This window comes from Mus caroli, unplaced genomic scaffold, assembly GCF_978045245.1.
Source record: "Mus caroli unplaced genomic scaffold, Mus_caroli_1 scaffold_14, whole genome shotgun sequence".
In the NCBI taxonomy this organism is placed as follows: domain Eukaryota; kingdom Metazoa; phylum Chordata; class Mammalia; order Rodentia; family Muridae; genus Mus; species Mus caroli.
In genome coordinates this window covers 85,261,750-85,287,610 of record NW_028227269.1, presented here as the reverse complement: position 1 = coordinate 85,287,610, position 25,861 = coordinate 85,261,750, and the positions used below count along the sequence as shown (strand labels likewise).

Here is a 25,861-nt window from a genome sequence, read left to right as displayed (position 1 = left end):
GGAGGTTGCTTACACTTTGAGAGGGTGAGTTCATGGCCATCATGGCAGGAAACATGGTGGCAGACATGCATAGTGATGGGGCAATAGCTGAGAGCTTACATTTGATCTACAGGCAGCGGGCAGAGAGGTGGAAGGGGAGAGAGAAGAGAGGAGGGGAGGAGACAGAAAAATAGAGATAGACACACATACAGAGAGGGAGGGAGAGGGACTGAAACTTCAAAGCCCACTCGCAGTTACACACCACCTCTGGGAAGGCTACACCTCCTAATCCTTCTTAAACAGTTCCACTACCTGGGGACCAACTATTCAAACATGAGTCTATGGGGGCCATTCTCATTCCAAGTACCGCACCTGGGCTCTCCATGGAAACTCAGACTTTATTTTCACAGCCTCGCAGAACTTCCTTACAGGACTATAATGCTGCTGCTGTACATTGCTGGTGTCAACAGGATCTGAAACCATCATTAGGGATTATCCTTTAAAAAAATCTTAATAAAACCCACAGAGAAATCGGCCAGTGGGAAATGTGTTTTGCTAGCTGACGTCTTACCTTCTGTCCCTGCAGGACTATAGGCACCATCCAGCACTGCCTCCACCTGACCTCAGTGTATACCCATTTCCTGCCCCAGCATGGCTGCCCAGAGGTCACCACGATGCCCTTAGGGCTTGGGATGACAGTGGATTACATTTTTTTCTCAGCTGAATCCTGTGAGAATGAGAACAGAGCCGGTAAGCCTAGTGAGCCGAGGGTTTCTAGCAGCCACCCCAGGGTGCCTGGGGACAGCTGGTGGTAGGTTGGGGTTTGGTGGCTTGGCTTGGGCTCCAGGAGCCTGAACATCAAAGAAGCAGACACCGTACCAGCTTTGTGCTCATCCTTTACGCAGGCTACCTACCTTACTTGCTCTTCTTTTCTTGCAGTGTCAGGGTTGGGGCAGGGAAGTCATTCCTGTTTCCATCACGGAGATAGAAGTATAGCACTAGGCGTAATTAGACTTGGCTAAGGGCAGAAGTTAGGGAAGGACTTGGTAAGGTTTTTTCTTGCCAATAGTCATGATGAGCCGTTCACTAGCCCCAGGCCTAGTTTGCTTATTGTTTGGAATCATTTTATATAAGGATTCTATATTTCTGCACCTCTTGAATAATCAAAAACCTTGTAATGTTAGGGGCAGGACCTACCTGTATCCCATTTGTCCCTGTGTCCCTGTACCTGTCTTCATTCACTGATGTTATCACAGGGAAGCCTTCTAGTCAGAATGCAAGGTGGTGTGTGTGTGTGTATGTGTGGTGTGTGTATGTGTGTGTATGTGGGGTGTGTGTGTGTGTGTGTGTGTGCGTGCGTGCGTAGGCCATCTAATTTAAAGTGAAAGATGTCCCATGCAACCTGGCTGGTGGCTGCTGTACCCACTGGCTTCTGCTTTGTGCCCCAGATCACAGACTGGATCGAGATGGAACTCTCAAGCTCCTGGGCCGCCTCTCCCTCCTCTCTGAAGAGATTCTCTGGGCTGCCAATGGCTTACCCAACCCCTTCTACTCTTCAGACCATCTCTGCTTGCTTGCCAGCTTCGGCATGGAAGTCACTGCCCCATGAGGGGCCCCAGGGAAAGAGCTCACTGGACCGACGACTGCAAATGCCCCGTGCTGTGGAAACTTCCGTCCCTTCCCTTGTCCCATCCTGCCCGTGGTTAGACTTTCTCCAGGCCTGTCCACGTTCTCGGCCTGTGGTCCCTGCCCTGCCCCAACCTCTTCCTAATCCTGGGCCACATGCTAGGTGGCCCCTCGAGAGGTGGAGAATTCTCCCCTTTCTTCCATGTACCCAGCACCCCTCCCCCCATTGATTTTTTTTTTAATGACCAGGGTTGCGGGAGTTATTGATCTCATTGGTTATTCGCTTTCAGGCCATTTCTTGGTGGCACCCTCTGACCCAACCTTCCCTTTCCTTTCATGACCTCTGGGCTCTGGCATACACATGAGCAAGGTGTGTGTAAAGCGTGAGTTCTCTTGGGGCGGGACTGCCCAGCACAGCCAAAGCCTACCTCTGCCTAGTCCATGTGCTACCTACCATGAGCTGCTGGGCTAGGGACAGGTTGAAAGCATGACATAGTAGCTGTGTGCTGCCGGGAAGCAGCAGGTATGGGGCCCTTTTCTCCCAGTCAGTCATCTCAGCATCCTGGGCACACTTGTTATTTCTGGAGACAAATTGGCCCCCAGCCTGGAGCAGCAGCTCAGGGATGCCCTAACCTCAGATCTCCTCACTGCCTTCCTTGAGGAAAAGGGGTGGACGCCTTGTGCTGGGGTTCACTGGGCTGGCACAGTGCTGGGAGGCTTTGGCATTTGAAGGATGAGGAGACTGAGCCTTCAGGGAACTGTTGTCTCTCCAGACTCTGAAGAACTGGGTAAGAGCAGGAGGCTCTACAGCAGCCTTAGCCAGCACTGGAGCCCCAGAGGGCTTGATCTCTGACCTCTGCGCACCTAAGAAAGTTTCTTTTCTTCTTCTCTCTCCTCCCCCTCCCCTCCCTTGTTCCCTCCCATTTTCTCTCTGGAGAAGCCTGCTTGTTTAGCTCAGGCCAAAACATCTCAACAGAAGCCTGGCTTTGGGCAAACTAGGTCTAAGAACTCAGGGTGGCAGTGCTTGCCCATTTATCTGCCTTTTCCTCCCCAAACACGGGCTCCTCTCCCCTAACCTACTGAAAACCCCTGTAGCCCAAACCATGTCACCTGCATGCCTTACTGCTGGGGTGCAGTAGAATGTCCTCAGGTCTCCACACAGCTTCAACTCAGAATATCTGCTGGCCCAGAGATGAGGGGATTGACTGAGGCTGCAGTTAGGCATGGTGGAGCAGCAGTTACATCCTTCCCTTGAGTTGAAAGCCAGAGACCTGTCTGGAATAATGCTGCTGCTGCTGCATTGCTGACTCTCAGCTTCCCATGCTCAGGTCTGGGGGACGTCTTTTCCTATGTGTGTCTATTTTTAAGTTTTGTTTTCTGGGTACTGGACATCTGCCTGTCTGAGCCCCAGGCCCATCTATCTGTCCAAAGCCCACTTTTCACCGTCACTCTCTGGGCACCACCTGAGATGGTTCCACAACCGTACCCTGTTGGTTCTCAGAACAAGGGCCAATGATTGTTCCCCCTGCCAGGAAATGCAGGTTCAACTGCTAAAGGAGGCAGAGGGTCAGAGCTTGGTGGTTTATCTTTTCCTTGTTTCTCCTTTGTTTCTGTTTTAGAAATGAAGTGTGGGGGTTTAAATGGCACTTAAACTGCACCCTGGAACCACCAGAACCAGGCAACGTTTTTTCCAAATAAAGGCTTACCATGCCCCCTACGTTGTTAGCCTTGTTATTGGGACTCTGAAAAGCACGGGGTTTGAGAGAAAGCTGGAGAATGTGTGGGCAGAGGAAGGGTCTGAGGAGCTTCGGTCCTGAGGGTGGCGCTTCGGGATCTAAACGGAGAACAGAAATGTTTGCCATCTGTCTCCGTTGTCTTCCCTGTGCTCTGAGGCTTGGGGGTGGGGCGGTGGGGGAGACAGGGTTTGAGTGGAGTCCCCTGCCCTGCCCTGCCCTTCGCAGGGTGCAGCTGCCTTCTCTGTCCCCATATGAGAAAAGAGGGGGCTCTAATTTAGCTGCTTTTTGCTCTTACTCCATCTGCTGCCTTGTGTCTCTGTAGACTTTTATAGACGGGTTGGTGTGGAAAGCGGGGTGTTACTGGTCAAAGCAGCGGCAGCTCCGTGAGGCGAGACGTGTGTGGCAGATGCTCTTGCTGGGTATCTATTTCTGATCATCTCTTGTAGTCGAGCCAGGGCTGAGCTGTGGGCCATCTGTCACTGGAACACTTCTCTTCCTTGCCGGGCCTAACTGCTATCATTTCTGTCTTTCTCTGATGCAGTATGCCAAGCCAAAGCCAAGCGAGAGGAAGGTATGGTTTTCTGCCTTACCTCAACAAATTGCCAGCCCCAGACTCAATCTCTAGTTGCTGTCTCTCCAGGGACCTGATGTTATTTAAGCTGGTGAACTCTGGGTCAGAATCCACTGATTTAGTAGAAAGCAAATTTAGCCAGGGAGTAGGATTAAGGAGCCTTAGTTTGGCCAGCCTGGTTGTTGATGAGGGAAGTCACTTAATTCCTCCGCCTTTGAGTTTGCATCCTTTGGTGAAAGGAAGTTGAAGGAGTACTTGTGAGGGCTTTTTAGGTCTGTATTGCTTGTGCCATGGCAAGGAAAGGATGCTGAGTGCCAAAAACTTGTAGTAGGAGATTGAACCCAACGGTTGTCCCCAGAAAGGTGGGCGGGGGTATATCTGAAAGCTGCAAGTTTTGAGTTCTAGTGCTCTTTCTTTGCACTAAGCACACACTCAGAATTTTGGCTAACAGTTTAGGCTGAGTGTGCGTGTGTGTGCACGTGTGCACAAGCACAGATGCATATTCATGTGGGTGCATGTGTTCGTGGATGCTTGTGAACGTGTGTGTGCATGCATGTGGCAATCAGAGATCAACTGTGGTTATCATTCCTCAGGATCTATTCAGCTTTTTTGTTTGTTTGTTTTTTGTTTTCCTAGGCACATCAGCGTAGAATTCATAGAGCAATCGAGACTGGCTGGCCAGTGAGCTGCAGGGATCCACCTTTCTGCCTCCCCAGGGCTGGGATTATAAATGTGGGCCACCATGTCCAGTTTTACATTGGTTCTGAGGATCCAAAGCAGGTCCTAATGCTTGTATAGCAAACACTTTACTGAGCAATTTCCCCAACCCAGGGAAATTTCCCCACTCCAGGGAAAAGACAACAGCACACTTAGGAGGCAGGAGGGGTGTAGTCTCCATAGCCTCATACAGCAGCGGAAGCAGAGACCCAGTGACAAACCCAGAATCTTGAATCTTCGCTTAATCTTTTGCTGGCCTCTGCTTCTCAGACATAGCCTTTCCAGAGGAACAGGGGAGTCAGGCTTTGTTGCAGGTTGCCCATCGTGGGGCAGGGGTCTGGGAAAGCTCAGAAACAGCTTTCAGCTGGAGACCAGGAAGGGCTGCAATCAACCACCTTTGTTTGCTTTTTCTTTCTAGTTCCTACGCTGGTAGGTAGTGACTCACTGGAGAACTGGGTTTTAGTGTGTTAAGTAATGCATGATATAGCTTCTCTTCTCCCAGGGTATGAAGGCCTCTCTCTGGCTTCTGCCAGGAAGGAGCTGTCTGGGACAGAGCACCCCTGCCCCCAACAGCCTGGTGCACCATTGCCTGTCCTTTAATTGCTGAAGACAAGGGCCATCTAGAAAACCTGATAGTGGTGCAGATCAGCTCATCCTGGGACAGAAAAATGTGAATTCCATGTATCTTGCAGAGAAGTTGGTCCTTCTGTACTGTCTCCAGTCCCAATGACCTGAGTAAGATCTCAGCCCAGAAGAAAATGACTTCTTACATGCTCTTACACCTAAATTCTTGGAAATTTTGTTTCCCATTAGCAAATTCTTACAGGATAGGGATTGGAAAAGAGTTGTCTCGTGGGCTGGCTCAAAGAGTTGACCTGTCTCCTCCATCTGACAGGCCTCTACAGCTGATTCTCCACCCCACCTTGGCAAATATTAAGTGTTGCCAGGCAACCTGCATCTGGGTCAATATTAGTCCTTGGTATGACAATTGCTTCCCATTGCCACTGCTCTCTACAGCAGCAGTCAAAATGCTAGGTCCCGGCAGATGGGGAGGAGGAGTCAGTTCATCAATCTGTTTAGGGCTTTTGGGAAAAGTCAATTTAGTCATATGCCTAAATGAGATAGGGCCAGGCTATGTGCCTGGGAGAACCTGGGCAGCAGAGAATAAGATAACTGCTGTCCCTCAGGAAACTGGGTCTGGGCATCCCAGAGGTCAGTAGCAACATATCTGCATTCTATGGAACTAACTGGCTTAGCAAGATCTTAATGGCCTAGGCTCACCCCAGGCCATCCCTATCCTTCGGTTCAAGAGCAGTTGGCCCAGTGTGGGCCTGTACCATTGGGCCTTCCCACCAAGTTCTCTGATGTGTTTCACTGTAACTGCCACTACATGTTTAAACAGCATGTCCCCATGGAATACAATGCCATGGTCACAAATTTTGGTTACCTTTGTGCAAAAGCTGTGGTTGGTTTTTTGCTTTTTGTTTTTTAAATCTGGGGGTATAGTTTAGCTGGCAACAAAACTGTCTCTAAGTGTGGATTGTTCAAGCTACTTTCAGATACTATTAACAGCTGGGATCACAATGTGACCTCTGCTCTTAGACAGACAGCCTTGATCTCCTTCCTAGCCTTAAGGTACTCCTCATATATGCTGCACTGTCTGAGTATGGCCAAGAGCATCTTGCAGGCTTTGTCTAGCTTCAGCTGTGGGTCTAATTTGGAACCTGTTTTGCGGTATGGGCTGGGATACATGTGGCAACCAACTTTCACAGATTCACAGCAGTATCTTCCGAACAGCCAGAGCACCGTCCACATCCTCTTTACCCAGTAGATCCTGGACACTGGAGCACTGACTGCACTCCTTCACATACCCAGATGCCTACCTAACCAGCAAACCATGGTGTTTTTGTAGCATCGAGCCATGGAATGAAGTCACAGGCCCGAGGATGATCGGCCTATGTTTGATCAGTCTGTGGATCTGCTAATGGGAACTGGTATCAACAGTATGGTCCTCTTAGATCCTAGCAGACCTTTTTGCTACAGTGGAGGATACTGGAGGCTGCCCTCTTCTGGTTGGAACATCATGGCAACAGTAAAAGAACTCTCCGGCCAGGCTTCCCCCATCACTGGACACATTTTTGGTGTCAGCAATGTAAACCACAGCTTGTCGTGGCCTTAATTTGCCATTCTTTGCTAAGGATGACTCTGAGGAGTTTTTTACTGTGCTTATGGGCCATCTGTATGCCTTCTCTGAACATGCATTCACAAATGAACACATGCACATCAGGTCTTACTAACGACTTAAGATGGACTTCCTGGAATTCTGACATTACACGAGGAAGTCCATGATAAAGCAACTTCTGCAATAATATTCAGCAATAAATGCTGGGACTCAAATGCTAACTACAAGACCATTTTATTTGGAATCTATAACCTACCAGTTGAAAACTTGAGAAAATAGCTGAATATGATAAAGTTACATGGGGACAGAACCACACTGGGCTGGCATCTCAGAGCTAACAAACAATAACATCGACAGGACAGGAGCTCATGTAAGGTGAGTGGATCTGGGTTCTGAGCAAGGAGAGCCTCCTGAATGCACACCGCAGATGGTGTTCTGGATTCAAGAACCAGGTCAAAGGGAAAAACACTTGGCTGGGGCTTGCTTCTTTGAAGTTTTACTTCAGATGTTGTACTTCTGTCCATGATGTGGGGTGGCAGACCCTCCTCCCTCTGCGAGCTCTCCTTCCGAGTTAGCAGCCATGACAGGTTCTAGTGATGGACAGTGCAGTGCCACTTCTGCACTAAAGACTGAGTTAGCAGACATTCTCCTCGGCTCTGTCCTCCGGGAGCAGTAAGATGTGCAGCCCCAGAGCAGCACCCAGAGTCGTGCAGCCTCACCAGCTGCCATGCTGACCCCAACCACTGCAAATGACAGAGGCTTTCTGTGCTGCACTGTCTTAGCTCATATCCGGTGGGGGTTTGGCTGTCCTGTGGCCTGCCCCCTGCTCCCCTCTTAGCCCAAGGAGAGACATGTGAGGAATGATTCTGGCTGACAAATGCTGTGGGCTCTTAAGATAATTCGTGTGTGTGTGTGTGTCGGTTTGCTTTTCAGTTGGGCACTTGCCCTAGTGTGCGTAGCTAAGTGGTCTAGAGCCAGTGGACAAAGTGGTGGGGCCAGAGGTTTCCTCAGAGCCGTGGATGGGCATCTGATGAGCTTCAGATCTTGGTGGCTGTGGTTTCCCGAAATGGACTGCCTTTCTCCTTTCTCCTGATGGACTGTGGAGAACTATGGCTGGGCTATATCCTGGGAGCTGGGTGAAGAAGAGGCACCTCATAGCTGGATGGGAAACCTGACTCCAGATTAGGGCTAGGAGGAGCTGAACAGCCTTGACAGGCTGAGAGTCAGAATCCAGGACCAGAAGGCTTCCTGTTCCTCACAGTTTGGTTCCCCTCCCATCTACTTGGGAATCTTGGCTTCTTCCTGCATGCAGCCAGTGGGGCTGATGAGGGTGGGAATGGGCCTGGGTTGCAGCTCCCAAAGAAAAGCAGACAAGGTTTCACGTGATTTCTGCCAGCCCATACGATGGGAGCTGGGAAACTTTATTCATTTCAGAGGAAGGTGAGAAAGGAATGAGACAAAGTGTGCACTGAAAGGCAGGAGTAATACTGATACAAGGGCACAATAATGGCATCAGGGACAACACAAGAGCCCAATAAAGCACAGGGGATGGGTGGTCCGTCATCACTGGCCCAGAGGTCAAGTGTACCCAGATTTCTTTCCAGACTTAACAAGGAAGCTTGGGACCCCAATGCATCGAACTGGAGTGAGGGGGTCCTAGCACAGGACTTGCAGCTAGTTTGGTGACAGCCCCACCTGGCTGGAGATGCTGGTGGGAGAGGCTGTGGTACCCGTAGGGAGAATCCCTAACTCCCAACTCCACTCCTTCAGAGAATACCCTTGCCCTTCACACCTCTGGCTTATTGGTCCCCACCTGTGCATCCTTGCACTTTAACACCACTGACAGCATGTCAGGGTGGGGTGGTGATGTGTTAAGCCCGAACTCATCCCAGGCAGGAAAGCTGGGGTGGTACACGGGCACAGACCTCAGAGCACAAAGCCTGCACAGCTATCATTAGACCTACTCCTCCCCTGAGCCAGGACATCTTCCCAGCTGGGAAGGGGTCAGGGCATGATCTGCCTGGACCAGACATCAGCCACCGTCAGTTTCCTGAGTCTGCTTCTCAGTACCCAGTCTCTAGGCTTCATCATCAAGTCTGGGGCCGGCGGGCTGCTGTTCTACCCGCTTGGCCATGTCCACTAAGGATGGGTGGCTAGCATGACAGTTCTGGGGAACAAGGAAATGTGAGGTTATGGAGGGGAAAGGACTGGCAGGTAGCTGGATGGAGAAGGAAGGTTCTCTGGAGCCAGCTTCCCAGTGTTTTGACCCAACACCAAACACAAGGAACCTCTCTGCCCATGCCACCTCCACCAACCAGCCTCCTCTGACCTCACCTTGACCCTCTTCAGCCAGCAGTCCCCGAGGGTGGGGTAGAAGAGCTGAAAGGGCAGGCCTGAGTCAGGAGGTCTGCAGACATCTGCCAGATCCCTGGCTCTTATAGGAAGTGAGATGAGGTGATGTCATGGATGGTGACTAAGGCCTCAAAGTCCTTGCCTCTGCCTCCCCAGAAACCAGACAGCCAGGCCAGCCCCCAAGAGCACAGCCTGTGTAAATGGCCACAGAGGGAAGCGTGGCTTGCTACATATGAGAAAGAGTAAAAAATAAAATAATAATAAAAAAAGCACCACTGTGGCCTATGACAGCCTATGACAGCCTCCACAGGCCGGAGGCCCTTAGCCTGGGAGAGGTGAACAGCAGGGGTGGTGTACCCCTAGCCAATCAGCTGCTCCCTCAAATCCTGAACAAGTTAGGGCTCCGCCTGCTTCCTTCTTTCCTGGGCCTAGGAGGAACTGGAGCTGAGAGCTCCTGCCCTAAGGCTCTGGGACCTGGTGCTGTTCTCCAAATACACCTGACTCCAGCTCTCCCCACACCTCCTTCTCCCATATTTTGCCATATCTTGAAGTTTCCAGAGACTCATAGGGCTGCCGCCCCAGGGATAAGCAGCCACATTGAGATCCAAAAAAGATCTTGTCCAGTCTTGTACCTCTCAAAGAAGGCATGAGAGCTACCGGGACTGCCATCCCTACTCCCTGAACTCTGAGATGGATCCAATAGTGTCATGTCTTTTCATGGGTCTGGCTAGGGGGTGTAGCCTAGGCTATGCACTTTCCAAGCCTCCCCCCCTCCCCGCCCTGGCCCCAGGAGGAACCAGGCAAGGTAGGGGACTAAACACTCAGCCCTCACTTGGTGCTTGTGCTGGGCCCAGGAGCTGTTGGTGTGTCACCAGCAGGGGCATCCCTCCTCCTCCTCCTCCTCCTCTTCCTCCTCATTCCAGCCACCATCCATCTCCAGGCAGGAAGAATTCCACCCTTCTATCCTACTCTACCCAGCAAACACAAACTCAGCCTCTGCCTGCAGGATGGGGCTAAGGAGAGAGATACAGGAAGTGGCCCCTGCTGCCTTTGGGAAACTTTAAACTGTCACATTTTCCACCCACAGTCTTCCCACAACCAGCCCATGCTCTCTACCCCAGACATTGCGGACTGATACTCTCTCAGCTATGGTGATCACTTCTTGAACTGGTAACTTTTAAAAAATTACAATTCATATATTAGTTCAGAGCCCTGGCCTAAAAAAAAAAGAAAAGAAAAAAAAAAAGGCTTACACCCCTTAGGGCTTACACTGTGGGACAGTACAATGGCAGCATCCTACTTTAATGGGATATATTCTCTTTGGTGGGACACAGTCCCCATCCAGCCCTCTTCTTTGCCTCTTGCTGGCCCTGTAGGCATTTGAGTCCCTAGGTCTCTAGCTCTTATCCCAGCCAGCCCTCAGCCCTCTGCAGTCTTATTGGCAGCTGCCCAAGCTGACTCCACCTCTCAGTAAAGTCCCTTAACGGTCACCAACCTCATCCAGCTGCCCTCTGTCACTTGAAGCCTCCAGCAACTTGAAGAGTGCCACCTGTGCTGCAGGGAACTCGGTCCCCACACAGTCCCCACCACAGCCCCATCCTGAACTGCCTCTCTCAGCCCTTCTCACTTACATTCCCAACTCAAAGGCTGGCTCTCCTCCCCAGCCCAGACAGCCCCTCTCCACACCTCACTTTACTAACCGGGATCTTGTGCTCCAGGGCCAGGGGGCAGACAACTCCTATTACCTAGGCTCCCCACCCCATCCTGCCAGTGTCCCAAAGAGCTGCTAAAACTGGCCGCTACTCCAAGCCTAAACAGGCAGCTAAGCTTGGGAAGACACCCTGGGGGTTAGGCAGCCTGCTCTGGTCTTGTTTCTCCATCAAGTGCTGAGATTATTAGATGGGGAGAGAAGAGCCCACTCCCACACAGCTAGAGTAGGTAGTTCCACTCAACTACCCCGTGCCCAGCCAAGTTTCATAAGGTCATGCTGTCCCTATTACAAGGCTGGGCTCTCTACAAAGCCCAGCCCTTCTTCAGTGAGCCCCTGGGCTGCAGCAATAGTCAAAACTAGACGGAGCCAGCAGATGTGCTAAGGGCCAGAACTCTTCCCACTATAGTCCTTTCCTGGTCCTCCTACAGCCTAATCCCAAACTGGCCATGGTGAAGATGTGGGGGGAGATGGGGGGGCACAGTGCTATCTAAAGGGCTCTCCTGGACCTTAGGCAGATGTGGCTTCTGCCAAGTTCCTGATTTGAAAAATAAATAGACCTTTCTCAGGATAACCTCTCACCCTGCTTCCCTTTCCCTGGGTCATGATTCTGCCGGGACAGGCCCAGTTGGAGAAAACACCTCCATTCCTACACCGCCCCACCCTCACCCCACGGGCTGGGGAGGCTCATAAACCTGATCACTGTTGAGAGAAGGAGCACCACAGAACGAGGCAGCCCTCCTCCCCAAGCCACGCAGTGCTCAGAGAGAGAGAACTGACCCTGACAGCTACCAACATATCCATTTGTCTTTCTGTTCAAATACCTTATACTTCAGTTGTAGAGCTAAAACTCCAAATAAAACACTAACTGCTTCTTGGCCCAAAGTTAGGGGCTTGGCTTCATGGGAGGGCAAGTCACTTGGGGCTGAATGGCAAGGCCTCCTTCTGGCCTCCCACCCCAAGTCCACCCCATCGCTAGCCCCTGCCTGGATGAAGTAGGTTCTTTCCTGGGCCTCCAGACGCAGAGGAGATCTGGGGATGCTGGCATCTGCCTCACACCCGGATCTGGTACCCACTGAGGTCTGGCATGGCTTTGGGCTCTGCGGGCTTCTTCTCCCCTGAAGGCCTGCAGGAAGAAAAGCAGAGGGTACAGAAGAGGAGCGAGTGGTTACTAGGGAAATAGAGAAAGGGAGGGGGGAAGGAGGGAGAGCTATCCCCTCCTCTAAGGGGCTTCTACAGCTGCAGCAGAGCGTGTGGGCAGTGTTTGTGGAACCAGTGTGGCCAGTCTGAAGCTCCTAGAGGATCGACCCCCTGCGGTCAGTTGGTCACACAGCCTCTAGCTTTCTGATGACTTACATAGCTTGTGGGGTAACAGCTTCAAGTACAACCCGGAATTGGCTCCTTACAAAAGCCTCCTAGATCAAAGGTAGGGGCAATGGGCATTTCAGCACTAGAGGCCTGCTCAGCAACCCCTCACTTTCACAGCAGAGAGGCAGCTCCCAGAGGCACAATTATAATTAAAGCAAGAGCCAGAATAATGTGTGGGAGAGGGAAGGAGTCAGAGTGAGAGGCCTGATATTGAAATAGCAAGTCTTGCCATTTGGACACAGACACAAACCCACACCCTAGGGGACAAAAGTTGTGCTCCAAGTCTTTGGTCCTGGCTGCTCAGCCTCTGGTCATACACAGAGCCCTTGAAGCAAACTTGAGGAGAGCTCAGGGCCTTGTGGGGGCCCCATTCGGTCTTTCCTCCCTCCTCAGTCCATTCTGCTGCCTGCCTCAGACCTTCTGGCCAGGCATAGCTTATCTGGACACAGTCAAGGGGCCTTTTCTTTAGGGAAATGGCACCAAACTGCCGTTAGCCTGCCAACACTTAGACCCCTGGATCCTTTGTCCCAAGTGACTTCTGACAGAGCAAAGGATAGGAAGGAGAAAGGAAGAGAGAAAAGGGAAAGACTGTGGGGTCTTCTTCCTCACCGTCTCTCACTGCGGCTGTTCCTGCGATGGGGGCTGGACTGGGCCCTCTGTGGGGAGGAAACATCCTTCTTCCGGTCCTTGGTGGGAGAAGGAGGGCCTGTCCCCTTGCCAATCTGGATAGGGAGGAAGAGAGAAAAGGATGTTCTGAGCTGCCGCATGGCCTACTCTGTCCTGCTAGGAGTCACAGTCCCTGGAAGCCATCCCTATGCAGTCTGAGCTCCAAGCCTCAGGTGGCCTTTACCCCATCTCTGGGTCATCCCTGGCACTAAAGCCACGGGGGTGGGGGGGAGCAGATCCTTGGTAGGGCCGTCTACTCCACAAGGGTTCCAAACATAGTGCAGGAGGTGCCACTGGGCTGTCCTAGGACTGGAAAACACCTTTCAAGAAAGAAAGACCTTTTTAGCCAGGCTAGGTAAATGTGCCAATTGGGGATCTGGCAAATGCTGAGCTCTGAGTCAGGTCCTACCAGCCTGACAGTGACACTGACTGTCTCAGGCTCATCAGATGTCACACTGGGAGCTGGATCGCTGATACGGAAAAAGAACAAAACCAAACCCACCAACCAAAAACCATCATCATCATCATCATCATCAACAACAACAACAAAATGAACCCAAACCCAAACCATCCCTTGTGTAGGAATGGTCAGCCTGCTTTGAGTTTCCTCAGCTCAAACAAAGCTGAAAACAAAGCAACTCAAGGAGTCCAGCGCTGAGCCGTCTGGGAATCGACAGCACCCAAGAGAGGAATCTAGAAGCTCCATCTCTATCTATGTGACTTGCTGCTACCCGGAAAACACAACCATGCTCCCAACAGTGCAAGCCGGGGAAGTGGGGGAGGGTGGGTGGAGTGCAGGCTTACCAAGGGGGGGGGAGGGAGTGGCCCAGGCACAGAAAAGCCCCTCTGTAATATAGGCCTATGACAGCTCCTACCTTAGGGGAAGGACACTGTTAACTGTAGCGGTTGGGGGAAGCAGGTTACAGAGCAGTAGGGCTGAGTAATGCAGAGGGCTGACCACGCTGGGGAGAGCCTGGCAGGCCCTAGGAAAGCTATTTCCAGTCCAGGAAGATAGAAAGCCCTATGGAAGCCAACTCCTCGGGATCTTAGCCTACTGTTGTTGGTCCATGAGACTTCTCCAACTCTCCAGCACCTGCCGAGTGGTGGGCGAGAAGGGGAGGGCTCACCACCCTCAGTGTCTTCCCTAGAGGTGGACCTTCCGCTTTCTGCTGATCTCCTTTTGGTCCTTTATTACAGGCAGGGAGCTTAGGGACTCAGGAGTCGAGATGGACAGGAGAAGTGGTGGCTGCTTACTACCCCATCCTGCCATTGTCAGACAAGTCAGGTGTTTGCTTCTTCCATTCAAAGCACCCAGGCTTGGAGTACCATGTCCCCACCCTTCACATGTCCAACTGCACAGGCCTATGACTCACTCCCAGCTCACTCCTTTCCTACTTCTACATTAGTCCTCCGTCTGCCCACCTCGAAGGGACAACAGGGACAACAACAACTGAACTTTTTTTTTTTTTTTTTTTGAGTAATGCCCCATCCTGAGCCCAAATAGATACTTCATTCTCAGGCCCAACTGGTCGGGACAACCTGCTAAAGGCACGGAGGGAATCCCATGAGGAAGCTGCAGCTGAATGCACCGGTCCCATGGACCCACTGCCGATGCTAACCTTGAGCCGCATGTCTCGGGCATGACGCTCCAGCTCCTTGCGGAAGTCTTCTCGCCCCAGCCTCTCCACATCCAGCACCGAGTGCTTCCATTCAATCTGTTCCACACTGTGCGGGTCGTGGGACACACACTGACCCAGCTTCACCTTCTTCAGCACGTGCCAGCAGCGGCCGTAGGCTGCTTCGTAGTCCAGCACGAGCTCACTGAGCGTGCGGAAGGCAGGGGGTTTGTACATCAGGTCCTCCCTTCGGCTCATACCCAGGGCGCCATAGCGGCCCCCGAAGTTCACCCCCAGCACAATGTGGCGGAAGTAGTTCCCTGAGAAATAGGTCTTGAAGCTGATGGGAAAGCGTTCCAGGGTGGGCATACTGTTGGTGAGGTAACTGATGAATCCGAGTGCTAAGGAAAGGGTTAGGTCAGGGTGGTCACGTGTGCCAAAGAGGCCTTCTGAAGACAATTTGGCCGTGTTTACCCACCCACTCCCCAGCCCTGACTGGGGTCCTACAGAGGGCTGCTTCTCCTGGGGGCTGGTCAGTCTTCTAGGTGCCCCTTTGCCCTTGCGCGGCTGGCTGAGAAACCGTGTGCATCTTTTTAGGTTAGTTCTGATTCCAAAAGCTCATCTGTCAACGTCTATAAATCAGCACTACCTGGGCGTGCCAACACTGAGCTTCTTTGCAGCTTCCAGAGCGTTTCTTAGAAATGGCACAACAGCCAGACCTGTACCCAGGGATGGAGTTCCAAAAAAACAGGGTCACCTTGACCATGGGACTCAAAAATAAGCTATCCAGCCGGCCTGGAAGATAGCAAGAGAGGGTACTGTGACGAAGACCTCCCCAAGAATCCTCCCTTTGAGACCCCTCCACCTTGGGAGGTGCTTCATGCGCGGGCGGGGGGGGGGGTCAATTGATAGCACAGGAAGCCCTTAGGACCCTCCCATTCCACAGCCTGCAGCCAAGGCTGGGCCAGTCTGAGGCAGTCTCTCCCAGGCCCAAGGAAGGATACATTCCCAGGATCACAGCTTCCAGGCATTTGATTGGCAGAGCCTCTTTGGTCATTTCCTTGGCCAGGTCCATCAGCCTATGAGAAAGGGAGGCGGGGCTGTGTGGAGACCGGCTCCATCCCTCTCAGGCCCTATTTGGTGAAGAGCCAGAAAGACTGGGGCAGAGGCTTGCCTCCAGGCTGTCTTTCCCCATGTCTGGTGTTTCCTTCTCTCCCAAGTCTAAAGTCTTGGGTAAGGAGGCAAACACTGGGGATCAGGAAGTAGGCCTACTGTCTGTCCTTCTTTCCCTTCACTTCCTCTTTCCTGGCCTGGGCTGCTGCTCAAAGACTGGGGGAGGGGAGCATGACTGGAGCCGGGATCTGAGGAGCTCATGCCTTCTCCCGTGGCAATAAGGGCTTAGGAGGGGAGAAAGCTTGGCATTGATTGGGTCCCTCCCTGAGTCCAGCAGATATGCCTCATCTAGCCACAGCTGTCCAAAGAACTTGCTAACTGATGGAAAATACTCTCCGCAGCCTGGATGCAGCATCTCAAGCAGACAGCTGTCGCTAGGCTCGCCGGCCTAGCCCTGACCTTGGAATTCAGGCTATTTCAAAACAGCCTGTCCTCCAGGTCTAGGGACTCAGCCTAGCCTCTGCTTTGTCTGGGTCACCAGAGGATGCAACATAAAGCAGCAACGGAAGGGCAGGAGCAAAGCCCGGGGATGAGAGAACACGGTTCCACCCAAGGGCTTCAAGGGGGGGGGGCAATTAATTAAATAGATAAGCAACTCAGGATATTTTCCCATGATTAAGTAAATAAGCAACTTAAACTGTCTAGAACATGAGATTCAGTTCAAGTCTGCATGCTGAGTCATGATGGGGCTTGCGGGTAAGAGAAGCAGTTTTCTTTCTTGTAGGTACCACATAATGCAGAGTACAGGCGGGGGGGGGGGCTTCAAAGAAAGAAAAAGGGAAATGGTCTTCCCTGCCCCCTCCCACATCCCCCACAAGCGGGGGGCGGGGCTAGGTGGGGGCGGGGCTAGGGGGTTACACTAGGAGCTCAACTGTGTTTCCTTTCATCAGCCTTGGGTAGCTATCTCATTGGGATTTCCTTCCTTAGGGCCCCAGGGTAGCACCCTTCCCCCATCCCATGGCTGGCTTTTCTCAGAAAAGTCCCCTGCCAACCCCTTAAACTGTCACTAGAAGGCCTAGGGAAGCCAACCCAGTGGTTTTGTACTTACCCCGTCAGAGGTCTGCTCTTCTTAATTTCAAAGAACTGTGTCCCTGTGTGATTGTACCTGGGGACAGTGGTTAAGGATTTCCTGGCTCAATCTGGAAGGCTGTAGGTACTGTTCCCTCGGCTGCTATCCCAGACCCTAGGATGGCTACAGAAGCCCCACGGAACATCCTCCAGGACACTTAGGACTTGTTCTTGAGGAAGAGGGGGAGGGTAGGGCATGGGGTTCACCTCACTCTCATAGATCCTCTTCCCCACTCTTTGGCAATGCCTCTTGTTCTCTCTTGGCCTGCTGTCTCAGGGAGGACACTGAGCGGGCAGCCAGCCCAGCAGTGCTGAGAAAGCAGCCTTAGCTGGGGACAGTTCCTGGCAGTGCTGGGCTTTCCCAACAACTAAGAAGGCTGAGGGGCCACCACTACTTCCCCTGTGCCAGTTATTGTTATGTCAATGTGATACCCGCTAGAGTCAATTGGGAACAGGGAACCTCAAATCAGAAAATGCCCGCACCCGACTGGCCTGTGGTGAAGTTTCTTAATTACTGATTGATGCAGGGAGGGGGGCCCATCCCATTGTGTGTTGTGTCACCCCTGGGCTGCGTGGTCCTGGGTATCTAGGAAAGCACAAGGAGCAAGCAAATAAGAAGCACAGGACCCAGGACACATACGCAGCTCTCGGGCAGAAGCTCCAGGGGCCTAGGGCAGAGACAGAAGGTAACTTGCTTCCAGACATGGAAGAGAAATGTCAAGAATTAGGAGAAAACGTTAAGATGTGGATGTTATATCTTAGTGTAGAAGAACCTAGTCCCTTCTCCCATCCCCCCAAATTGAGCACTGCAGTGACCCCAAATTGCTGCTTCTGTCCCTTGGCTAGGGCAAGATGAATTATAGCTGACACCCCCTTTCCTCAGCAAGGTGCTTAGGAGTCCCCTTCCTGCACACACAACTCCCCCCCCCACACACACAGACAGATACACACAGACACAAACACACAGACACACACACACACACACAGATACACCCCCCCAGATACACACACACAGAGACTCACAGATACACACACACACACACACAGAGACTCACAGATACACACACACAGACATACACACACAGACATAAATGCACATAAAGACACACACAGAGACACACACAGACACAAACACACACACAGATATACACATACAAATGCACACACAGACACACAGAGACACACACACATACAGACACAGACACACACAGACACATGCACACACAGACACACACAGACACACACACAAACACACACAGACACACATACAGACACAGGCACACACAGACACATGCACACACAGACACAGACACACACACATAGACACATGCACACACAGACACACAAACACACAGACACACACACATACAGACACAGACACAGAGCATAGGGAAGCTGGTGCTGGAGAAGCTGGATCGAGTCCAGCACTCAGACACAGCCTCAGCGGCTTCAGGGAACAGCGATGCCAGTGAAGAGCAGCTCTGAAGCTGGGAGGGAGCTGGCCCTGCGGATCCCTCACCAGGTTCCACTTGATCTTTGGGGTTGTCACTAAGTGGTGGTCACAGCTCTGGAGCCAAGAGGATACTGCAGCTCCCTGATGTAGCGCTGCACGGCTTCCAGGCGCTCAGGGACAGGCGTCGTCGGCTGGAAAGTAGGCACACTTGGTATGGGAATCTAGGGACAGATGGAGAAAAATCTCTGTCACATGGAGAGGCACACCCTGGAGCTTCCAGCAACCCCCGACCCCAGCAGCAACACTCTGGGGAGCCTGGGGAGGCTCCTATTCTGCGCCATTTTCCCTGGCAATGCCTCCCTCCCAAGCCTCCTCCCAGGGCCCCAGCTCAGCATTCCTGACACCTGGGGAGCTTATGTTGGCCTTGGAATTCCATTCTATTAAATAATTTTAGAAAACACAGAAGGATCCACTGACTAAATTTAAAATACACATGAATTAATACTTAACGAGAAAGTCTGGATTGGGATTAATTTGTTTGGGTTTGGGGTTCACTCTGGTCTATAGCTTGGATGTGGCAAAGGTGTTGAGATTTTTGCTCTTGGGTTGGTAATGTTGAGTGGGCTCTAGATGAAGGTATTGGGTACTGGAGGTGTGCCCTTGGAGAAGAAGAAGGCAGGTCTCAGGGTTGTCATCAAAGGAGCAATACACAGCTCCCCCTTCTTCTGGCTTCTTGCTTCCACTGTGATCTGTCTCTCCATGACCCTGTCATGATCCCATCCGTCGCCATTAGACCTTTCCCCAGTCCGAACCAACAGGGGCCCCTTCAGTCCCCAAGGCTGCAAGCTAAATAAACCTCATTTCTTCCCAAGTGTCCTGCCTCAGGTATTTTGTTATAGCAACAAAAAAACCAGACCAATACACTCTGGCTCGAGGACTAGATTAAAACTGTTTTTCTCATCATTCTACCAGATGATACCCTAAGCTAGGGGGTCTGTCTTGGATAGGTGGCTATAACCTCAGCAAGGGGTGTCATCCACTTCACTGGCATGGCAGCTGTGCCAGGGCTTCCAAAGCACCAGCCTGAATGGTCAAGGAGTGTGGCAGTGGGACAAGGGAATTATGGGTCAGGTCTTACTTCAAACGCCATTTCCCGACCCACTCCATCCCCGAGCAGCATGTGCCCACCCTTTCCCATGGGTTAGGTTGCCATTGGACCCTCCAAGGCCACCCAGAGCTTGCCCATGCCCACCGAGCTGCAAATGTAAGGGTAGGATTAGACAGAAGGGGTATCTCGTGTCCTAGGTACGCTCAGGGTGGGGCTATATGGAGGAGGAAGGATTCATCCTTGGTAGGCTGGGCCCACAGAGGATTTTTTTTTAATCAAACAATTGATTTTTAAATCAGTTTTTAAAAACAACAACCATAGTTGTGGCTGGGCTCGATCAGGAAGGAATTCACACACAGTTATCATCACACACTTGTCCTCTGGGATGCTCCGAATGGTAGGAGATACTGCCTCACTCTGCAGGGCGGAGCTGTAGGAAGGAAGGGTCCTGGCTCAGGGACATTGTCTAACATGACTTTCTTCCCTCTCCTCTCACCAGGACCCTTTGTTTCCTGTCTAGGCAGTGTGTAGCAGCAGATACCACAGCCTGGAGAAGTTATTTCCCCTTTCACATCACTCCCGTCTTCAAACCGGCACTGTCACTTACAGCAGGGGACAAGCTCAGGACGGGCCGTGCCTTCACTTCCCTGATCACACTGTGCCAGATGCACACAACTGTCCAAGGGGCTGCCCAGCCATCCTAGTCAAGGGTATACACATCCACCCGAGTTGCTGGACCTCAGAGGGCATTCTCAGTGTAGCAGAGTAACCCCCACCCCCTTGATAAATAGGTCCCAGCAACTGGAGCTGTGTAACTGAACCCACCTGTTGGTGAGCCACTCTGGACAGGGAAGGAGCCATAGCAGAAGAAGCACTTGCCAAAGCTCAGGCAGAAAGACTTGGGACCGGACTCAAGCCAGGAACGGGCGTACCCACAAAAGCATCACGGGTACCTGCCACACAAAGAGCCTGGCAAGAAGGCCACTGTGGAAGGAGAGTCAGACACGACCTAGGATTCTATGTGTGGCCTTGGAGACTACCTTCCCAGGAGCAAAGCCTGGTCCAAGAACCAGACAGTCCAGGGTTCTAGGACAATTCTACAGGAAGACTTAGCGACGAGCACAGCAGACATGTTATGGAGCCCAGCTCTATGATTTCAGGGGAAGTCCTGAACAGTGGTGCCCCAGATGTCTCACGGGGGAACGCACCTCACTCATGAAAGGGGAGTAACAGAACCCGCCTTGGCGGGCATCACTGACCTGCTGCAAGCAATGCTTCCGAACACTGTCCAACACCTGGCTACAGATATGTGCCAAAGCCGGTTCAGCACACGCTGCCCTGAGCTACCTGGCCCTCTAGAGATGCCTGGATTCCCATCTGCAGGTGCTCAGTGGCTAAAGCCACAGTTAGGACTACAGCAACCAGGTTTAGGCAAATGGCTTCTAGGCTTTCACAGGGGACAGTGGCTGGGAACAGCAAGGAGATATTCTTATGCAGGAGTTTAGCCTGCTGCTGGCTTCTGGATCCTGGTAGAAACTGTTATGTTTGACATCGCTCTCGCAGAGGCTGCAAGTACCTGTGGCTTGCTGTGTGCCCACTCTGCACCACTGGGGACCTATCAGATGCTCACCTAATGAGGTGCTACACGCTTTCCACCATCAGTTCATCTCAATATCCCCAATGAAAGGGACATTGCCGCTGAACCTCGGACGGCTGGGCATACTGAGTGGCAAGGACACAGCCTCCTCTTATAAGTAGATATAAGATTGAAAGGGTGAGAGGTCATGATGGCTTCCCTCCAGGGCTTTGACTGCACTGCCCTGCTGCTGTGGCTCCAGCTTCCTGCAGCAACTTAGCCTGTAAAACTCAGGGAAGGTGGGTGGGGTTATGGGAAGCTATAGCAAAATGGGGGAGGGGGGACACATCCCAGCCCCTCCTGGCAGCTGCTATAGATGTGCTGTTCCCATTTCTCTTCCTTTCCTGTAAAGATGCCAGATTACGGATCACTGTGTGAGAAATCTAATGTTAATGGTTAGCTCAAGCAGTCTGTTACAACACTGTGTATCCTAAGAAACCCTTCCAGGGCCCATCATGGGACAGTGTGAGCTCTGCAGCAGGCCACATGGGACAGGTCAGGGACAGGCCGCCTTTCTGCAGCTCCCAGTATGACACCCAATATTGCTGCTCTTCGCCAAAGCTTCTAGGGCTCCTCCACATCCTCTGCACCCCAGGGGTTCCCTGTGGCGACGTAACACCAAGCTTCACGCTCCCTCACTTCCTCACTGAGACACTTTCCCAAAGGCTTAAAGACGATGCTTCAAAGTGTCTGAAACCCCTCATAAAATCCCAACCTCCACAATACTCCTGTTTCCATACTTTCTTCCCTGACAGTTTCATTTGTTCAAACGTGCCCTTTCCGAACACGAGGCCAGAAGATGACATTAGTGACTAATCACTATCGAAGACACTGATGGCCAGAGTCCTCCGTAGCACTGACCGTAGCCATTCTCCCACCTTCCTATGGCCCAATTCAAACAGAACCAAGAGGGTCAGACACTGTGGAGCATGTGTGTGACTCTGGCCTTGTCAGTCAGATGCTCTGTGTGGCATCTCATCTCTCTCCTCGAATCAGTCCCCCTCCGCGGTTGGATGATTAACGTAGTTTCTCATTTCATCCTCTCATTACCAACCCATTTTACAGATAAGCAAGCTGTGACTCAAACAGGCTGGGTGGGTGGGTGGGGATTGCCTTGAGCTCACACGGGCAGGTAGGTGATCCAAAACACTATGCCACGATGTCATACTTTCTTGTTCAGATATTTAAAAATCAAAGCTGGATCCCCCGAATGCGTGCTTTAGAATGGTCTGCATAGTGTTCATTTTAAGGATAAGACAGTGGAAACAATGTCCAATTTCAGATTAGCTAAATAAATGAGAAGATGATGATGTAACTGTTCAAAATCAAATCTAGCTTATTCCTCTGGGAAACATTAGGCAGCAACTCAACCTTCGACCTCAGATTATCTTTTCCCCAAAACATTTTTTTTTTTTTTTTTTTTAGTGATGGTTCTACCAATAAACCAGCAAAAGGAAAACAGGCCTAATTTCTGTGTATCAGTAATTATTCTCCCTCTCTTCCTTCAGGACCTAACCCTTAGCCTCTGACTTCTGACCAGTGGCCTTGGTACTTGGAGCAGTGCTTTCTTGGATTGGACCATAAACATTAAACACACACACACACACACACACACAAACACACACACGCACACACACCACACACACACAAACACACACACACAAACACACACACACAAACATACACACACAAACACACACACACAAACATACACACACACACACACCACACCACACATGTCTGCACATTTTTAGCACAGCACTGCCCAGCACAGCACATCCCAAATGCCCTTGCATTTAGCAAACACACATAAGTGTCCACCCTGTGCCAGGCACACAGGAGACCCCAAGGAGACAAAGATGAATGAGACGGAGGCTCTCCTTGCTCAGCGCAGCCCGATAGAGGCACTGTTGTGGCGGATGAATTCCAGTCACTGCAAGAGAATATTTAACGTATCTCTTCCCCACAGGGTCACCGCTCATGCGACTGAATCCAGTACCCACCAGAGCCGAGTAGAAGGAACCCCAAGCCCTGGCGTGGGAATCTCCACCCTGCTGATTCTCAAGTATCCTTTGAGTTTCTCATCTTCCACGAGGAACCCAAACTGCACTTCCTTGGGAATGCTGCTGGTCGAACTTGGTAGATAATACAGGAAAACGTTTTTCTCATCATACACAGCAAGCCCTGCACTCTCCCACTCAGTCACCATTAGCCTCATAGTTTTCTGGCTTCTCAAGTATCCTGAGCCAAAGAGAGGCCAGGTTACACCAGTTCTCCAGTTCATTTGTGATCCTGCTCAGGATGCCATGAGGGAGGGCCTCCTGGAGATAGGGGACTGAGCCTTCCCCATCAAATAACTCCAAAAGCACTGGGAAGAAACTTCTGGACAGATGGCACCTACCTATACTTTAAAAATCTCACCACAACAATGGTCCCTCTACTTCATTCATCAGCAACAAGATATGTGTAGGTTACTTTCTTAGCTCCAAGGTCAATAAAACCCATCTTCACTGTGCCTGGCCCCTCCATGTCTTACCTTGGGCAGGTCGGTGGCCCCACGGATGCGCAGGGCCACCTTCTCTCCATCTGGGTGTATCTTGGCCACATGCTTCCACATCCTTTCCCAGGTGGCCTCATCCACTGGTAGTCCACCTCGGTTGATGAAAAAAGGGACACCTCCATCTCGTAGGTCCTCTTCCCCTTCCTCTTCGGGTTCCTCATCTCTCTGTGCTGAAGCCCCTTCGGTGGTCTCCAAACGTTTAGTGCCAGAGTGGGGGGCAGCAGCGGCAGCAGCAGCGGCAGCGGTGGTGGCGGCTGCGTTGGGGGAGGCACTGCTGCTGCCACTTGGGACCACCTTCTTTCCCCCTGGCATCCCTAAATCCTCAACGGGGGTGGGAAGATGATCAGGAGGTGTGTGTGTGTGGGGGGGGGAAATAAGTGCCTCACAGAAGGCCTCCCACACACCCGCTATAAAGATAACACATGGTCAAACAGTGCCTGGCGCCTTTAAGAAACCAGGGCGTGGCTCCTGTACAATAAAATACCATTTGGTAAGACTCAGAGCATCAACCTGGAGAGATGGCCAGGTGGGTTGCCCAGGGTCGACCTTAGAGGCCTTGGTTTGTTTGGAAAACAGGATAAAGAGAACACACCCCAACTTGGCAGCCTGTACAAATCACTTCCATTTGGCAGCGAGAACAATGACCCACAGCGATCTACGATGGCCGAGAGGAGAAAAGTGGGGGGTCGGGGTGGGGAGACTGAGGCCAGAGAGCTCAGACCTGCAGCTACACCGAAAAGGCAAGCCAAGGCACCGGTGCCCACTCTCAGTTTTGGACAGAACAAATTCCTCTACGAAATCCTTGCTCACTCACACTGGAGCGAGCAGAAGGGGCCCGCGTGAGCTCGGAGTCTGGACCTCGGGGGCCGGGGATGCAAGGGTAGAGGGCGATGTCCGGGGTGACTTCTCGGTCAGGACCCTCCTTGGGAGCCAAGACTCGCAGCTGGTGGGGCGGGGAGGGGGCGCGCGCCGCTCCGCACATTCCAAGCCTGCCTCCCTCACAAAGTGGGGCTTTGTCTGGGTCTCCTAGCCCCTAGCCCCGGGGAGCAGCAGCGGAGAGGGCCGGAGGGGAAGGGCGCGGCGGGAAGGCGAGGGCTAGGGGCGCCCAGGCCCTGGGAACCCTGGCCTGGCGCGGCTCAGCGGGGGCACCGGGTGCACCTGGCGCGAAACGGTCCCAGCTGAGCTAAAGAGGGGCGCGGAGCCCCAAGCTCAGCCATCGTGGAGAGCGGCTCGGGCGACGCTCGGGGACCAGGCTGAGTTCACTGAGCGGCAGGCTCCAGCCGCAGCTTCGCCGCTGGCCAGCAGCTGCAGCATGAGCGGGCAAAAGGATGCTGCGCTAGGGTTCCCGCGGCCAAGCTGAGCGAAGCTGGGCGTGCGGGGCGCGAGCGCAGGTCCTCAGGCTCCGCCCGTGGCGGCGGCTGGAATCCACCGACAAAGCGAGGGCGGGCGTCGGTGCGTGGATCCTTGGGGAGAGCAACAGCCTGAGAAGATGCAGCCTAAAGGCCGATCGCTGCGTACCGGCTCGGCGAAGCAGAAGCCACCGCTGCCGCCTGCCGGGTCCCCAACCCTCCCGCCGCCCACCCCGCTCGACACCGGTCCGCGTCGCGCCGCGCATGCGCTCCGTCCCCCCCTTAAAGGGCCAGCGCGTTCCCACCGGGTCGTCGTCCTGCTACTGCCACCCCCGAAGCCCCCAGCAACAAGTTATTGCAGGGATGCCCTGGACGTCCTTTCCCTTCTCACCTCTCTTGTTTTTAGGGCGCTGAGAACTGCAGAGTTGCGGAGGAAGTTTATTGCTCGCCACACAGCGCAAACTCCTGGGGGATTCCTAGCGCGGAAGGAATTGTGGCGGTCGGTTCGGAATTTCCTGAAAGTACACCTCAGCTATAGAAGCAAGAATGCTGACCTGGAAGACCCGAGTTCTAGATGGCGTTTATGCCTGTCTTCCTTTGTAACTTCCAGTAAATCCCTCCCCTTTGCAGGCCTCAGTTTCCCCATCTGTCAACCGGGAGATCACACTGGATGAACTCAGCCCTCTGGCAGTGCTCCTTTTTTCTTTTCTTTTTTTCTTTTCTTTTCTTTTCTTTTCTTTTCTTTCTTTCTTCCTTCCTTCCTTTTTTTTTTTTTTTTTTTTTTTCAAGACATGGTTTCCCTGTGTAGCCCTGGCTGTCCTGGAACTCACTCTGTAGACCAGGCTGGCCTCGAACTCATCAATCTGCCTGCCTCTGCCTCCCAAGTGCTGGGATTAAAGGCGTGGACCACCACTGCTTTTTAAGGAGGATTTGTGGAGGTTGGCAGTCATTCTGTTGTACTTGGTTTCTTACATGGGATCCTGGGAGTGTGTC

The 25,861-nt window shown here is 52.3% G+C and overlaps 2 protein-coding genes across 4 annotated transcripts in view; one reads left to right on the top strand and one right to left on the bottom strand.

Moving 5' to 3' along the window:
- Positions 1–3,322, top strand: part of Angel1 (angel homolog 1) — a 38,380-nt gene extending 35,058 nt beyond the window's left edge. For all 3 annotated transcript variants that reach the window (XM_021179281.3, XM_021179282.2, XM_021179283.3), the window contains 2 exons: positions 566–729; positions 1,428–3,322. In XM_021179281.3, the coding sequence (XP_021034940.1) occupies positions 566–729; positions 1,428–1,588 (325 nt within the window). In that variant the 3' untranslated portion in view covers positions 1,589–3,322. The remainder of the gene's footprint in view (positions 1–565; positions 730–1,427) is intronic.
- Positions 3,323–8,187: 4,865 nt separating this feature from the next.
- Positions 8,188–25,091, bottom strand: Vash1 (vasohibin 1). Its single transcript, XM_021179465.3, has 7 exons — positions 23,496–25,091; positions 18,348–18,436; positions 16,743–16,799; positions 15,526–15,600; positions 14,525–14,906; positions 12,849–12,961; positions 8,188–11,997 (listed from the first exon to the last, which is right to left on the bottom strand). The coding sequence occupies exons 1-7, from the start codon at positions 23,829–23,831 to the stop codon at positions 11,925–11,927; spliced, it is 1,125 nt and encodes a 374-aa protein (XP_021035124.1). The 5' UTR covers positions 23,832–25,091; the 3' UTR covers positions 8,188–11,924.
- Between the last annotated feature and the right edge of the window lie 770 nt (positions 25,092–25,861).

Bases quoted from the DNA above. Each gene is read 5' to 3' on its own strand.
- Vash1 (XM_021179465.3), bottom strand. From the start codon at position 23,831: ATGCCAGGGGGAAAGAAGGTGGTCCCAAGTGGCAGCAGCAGTGCCTCC. The intron at 12,962-14,524 runs GTTAGCATCGGC...CTCCCTATCCAG, and splicing joins CCCGAGACATGCGGCTCAAG to ATTGGCAAGGGGACAGGCCC. The intron at 11,998-12,848 runs GTGAGGAAGAAG...TTCTTCCTGCAG, and splicing joins AACAGCCGCAGTGAGAGACG to GCCTTCAGGGGAGAAGAAGC.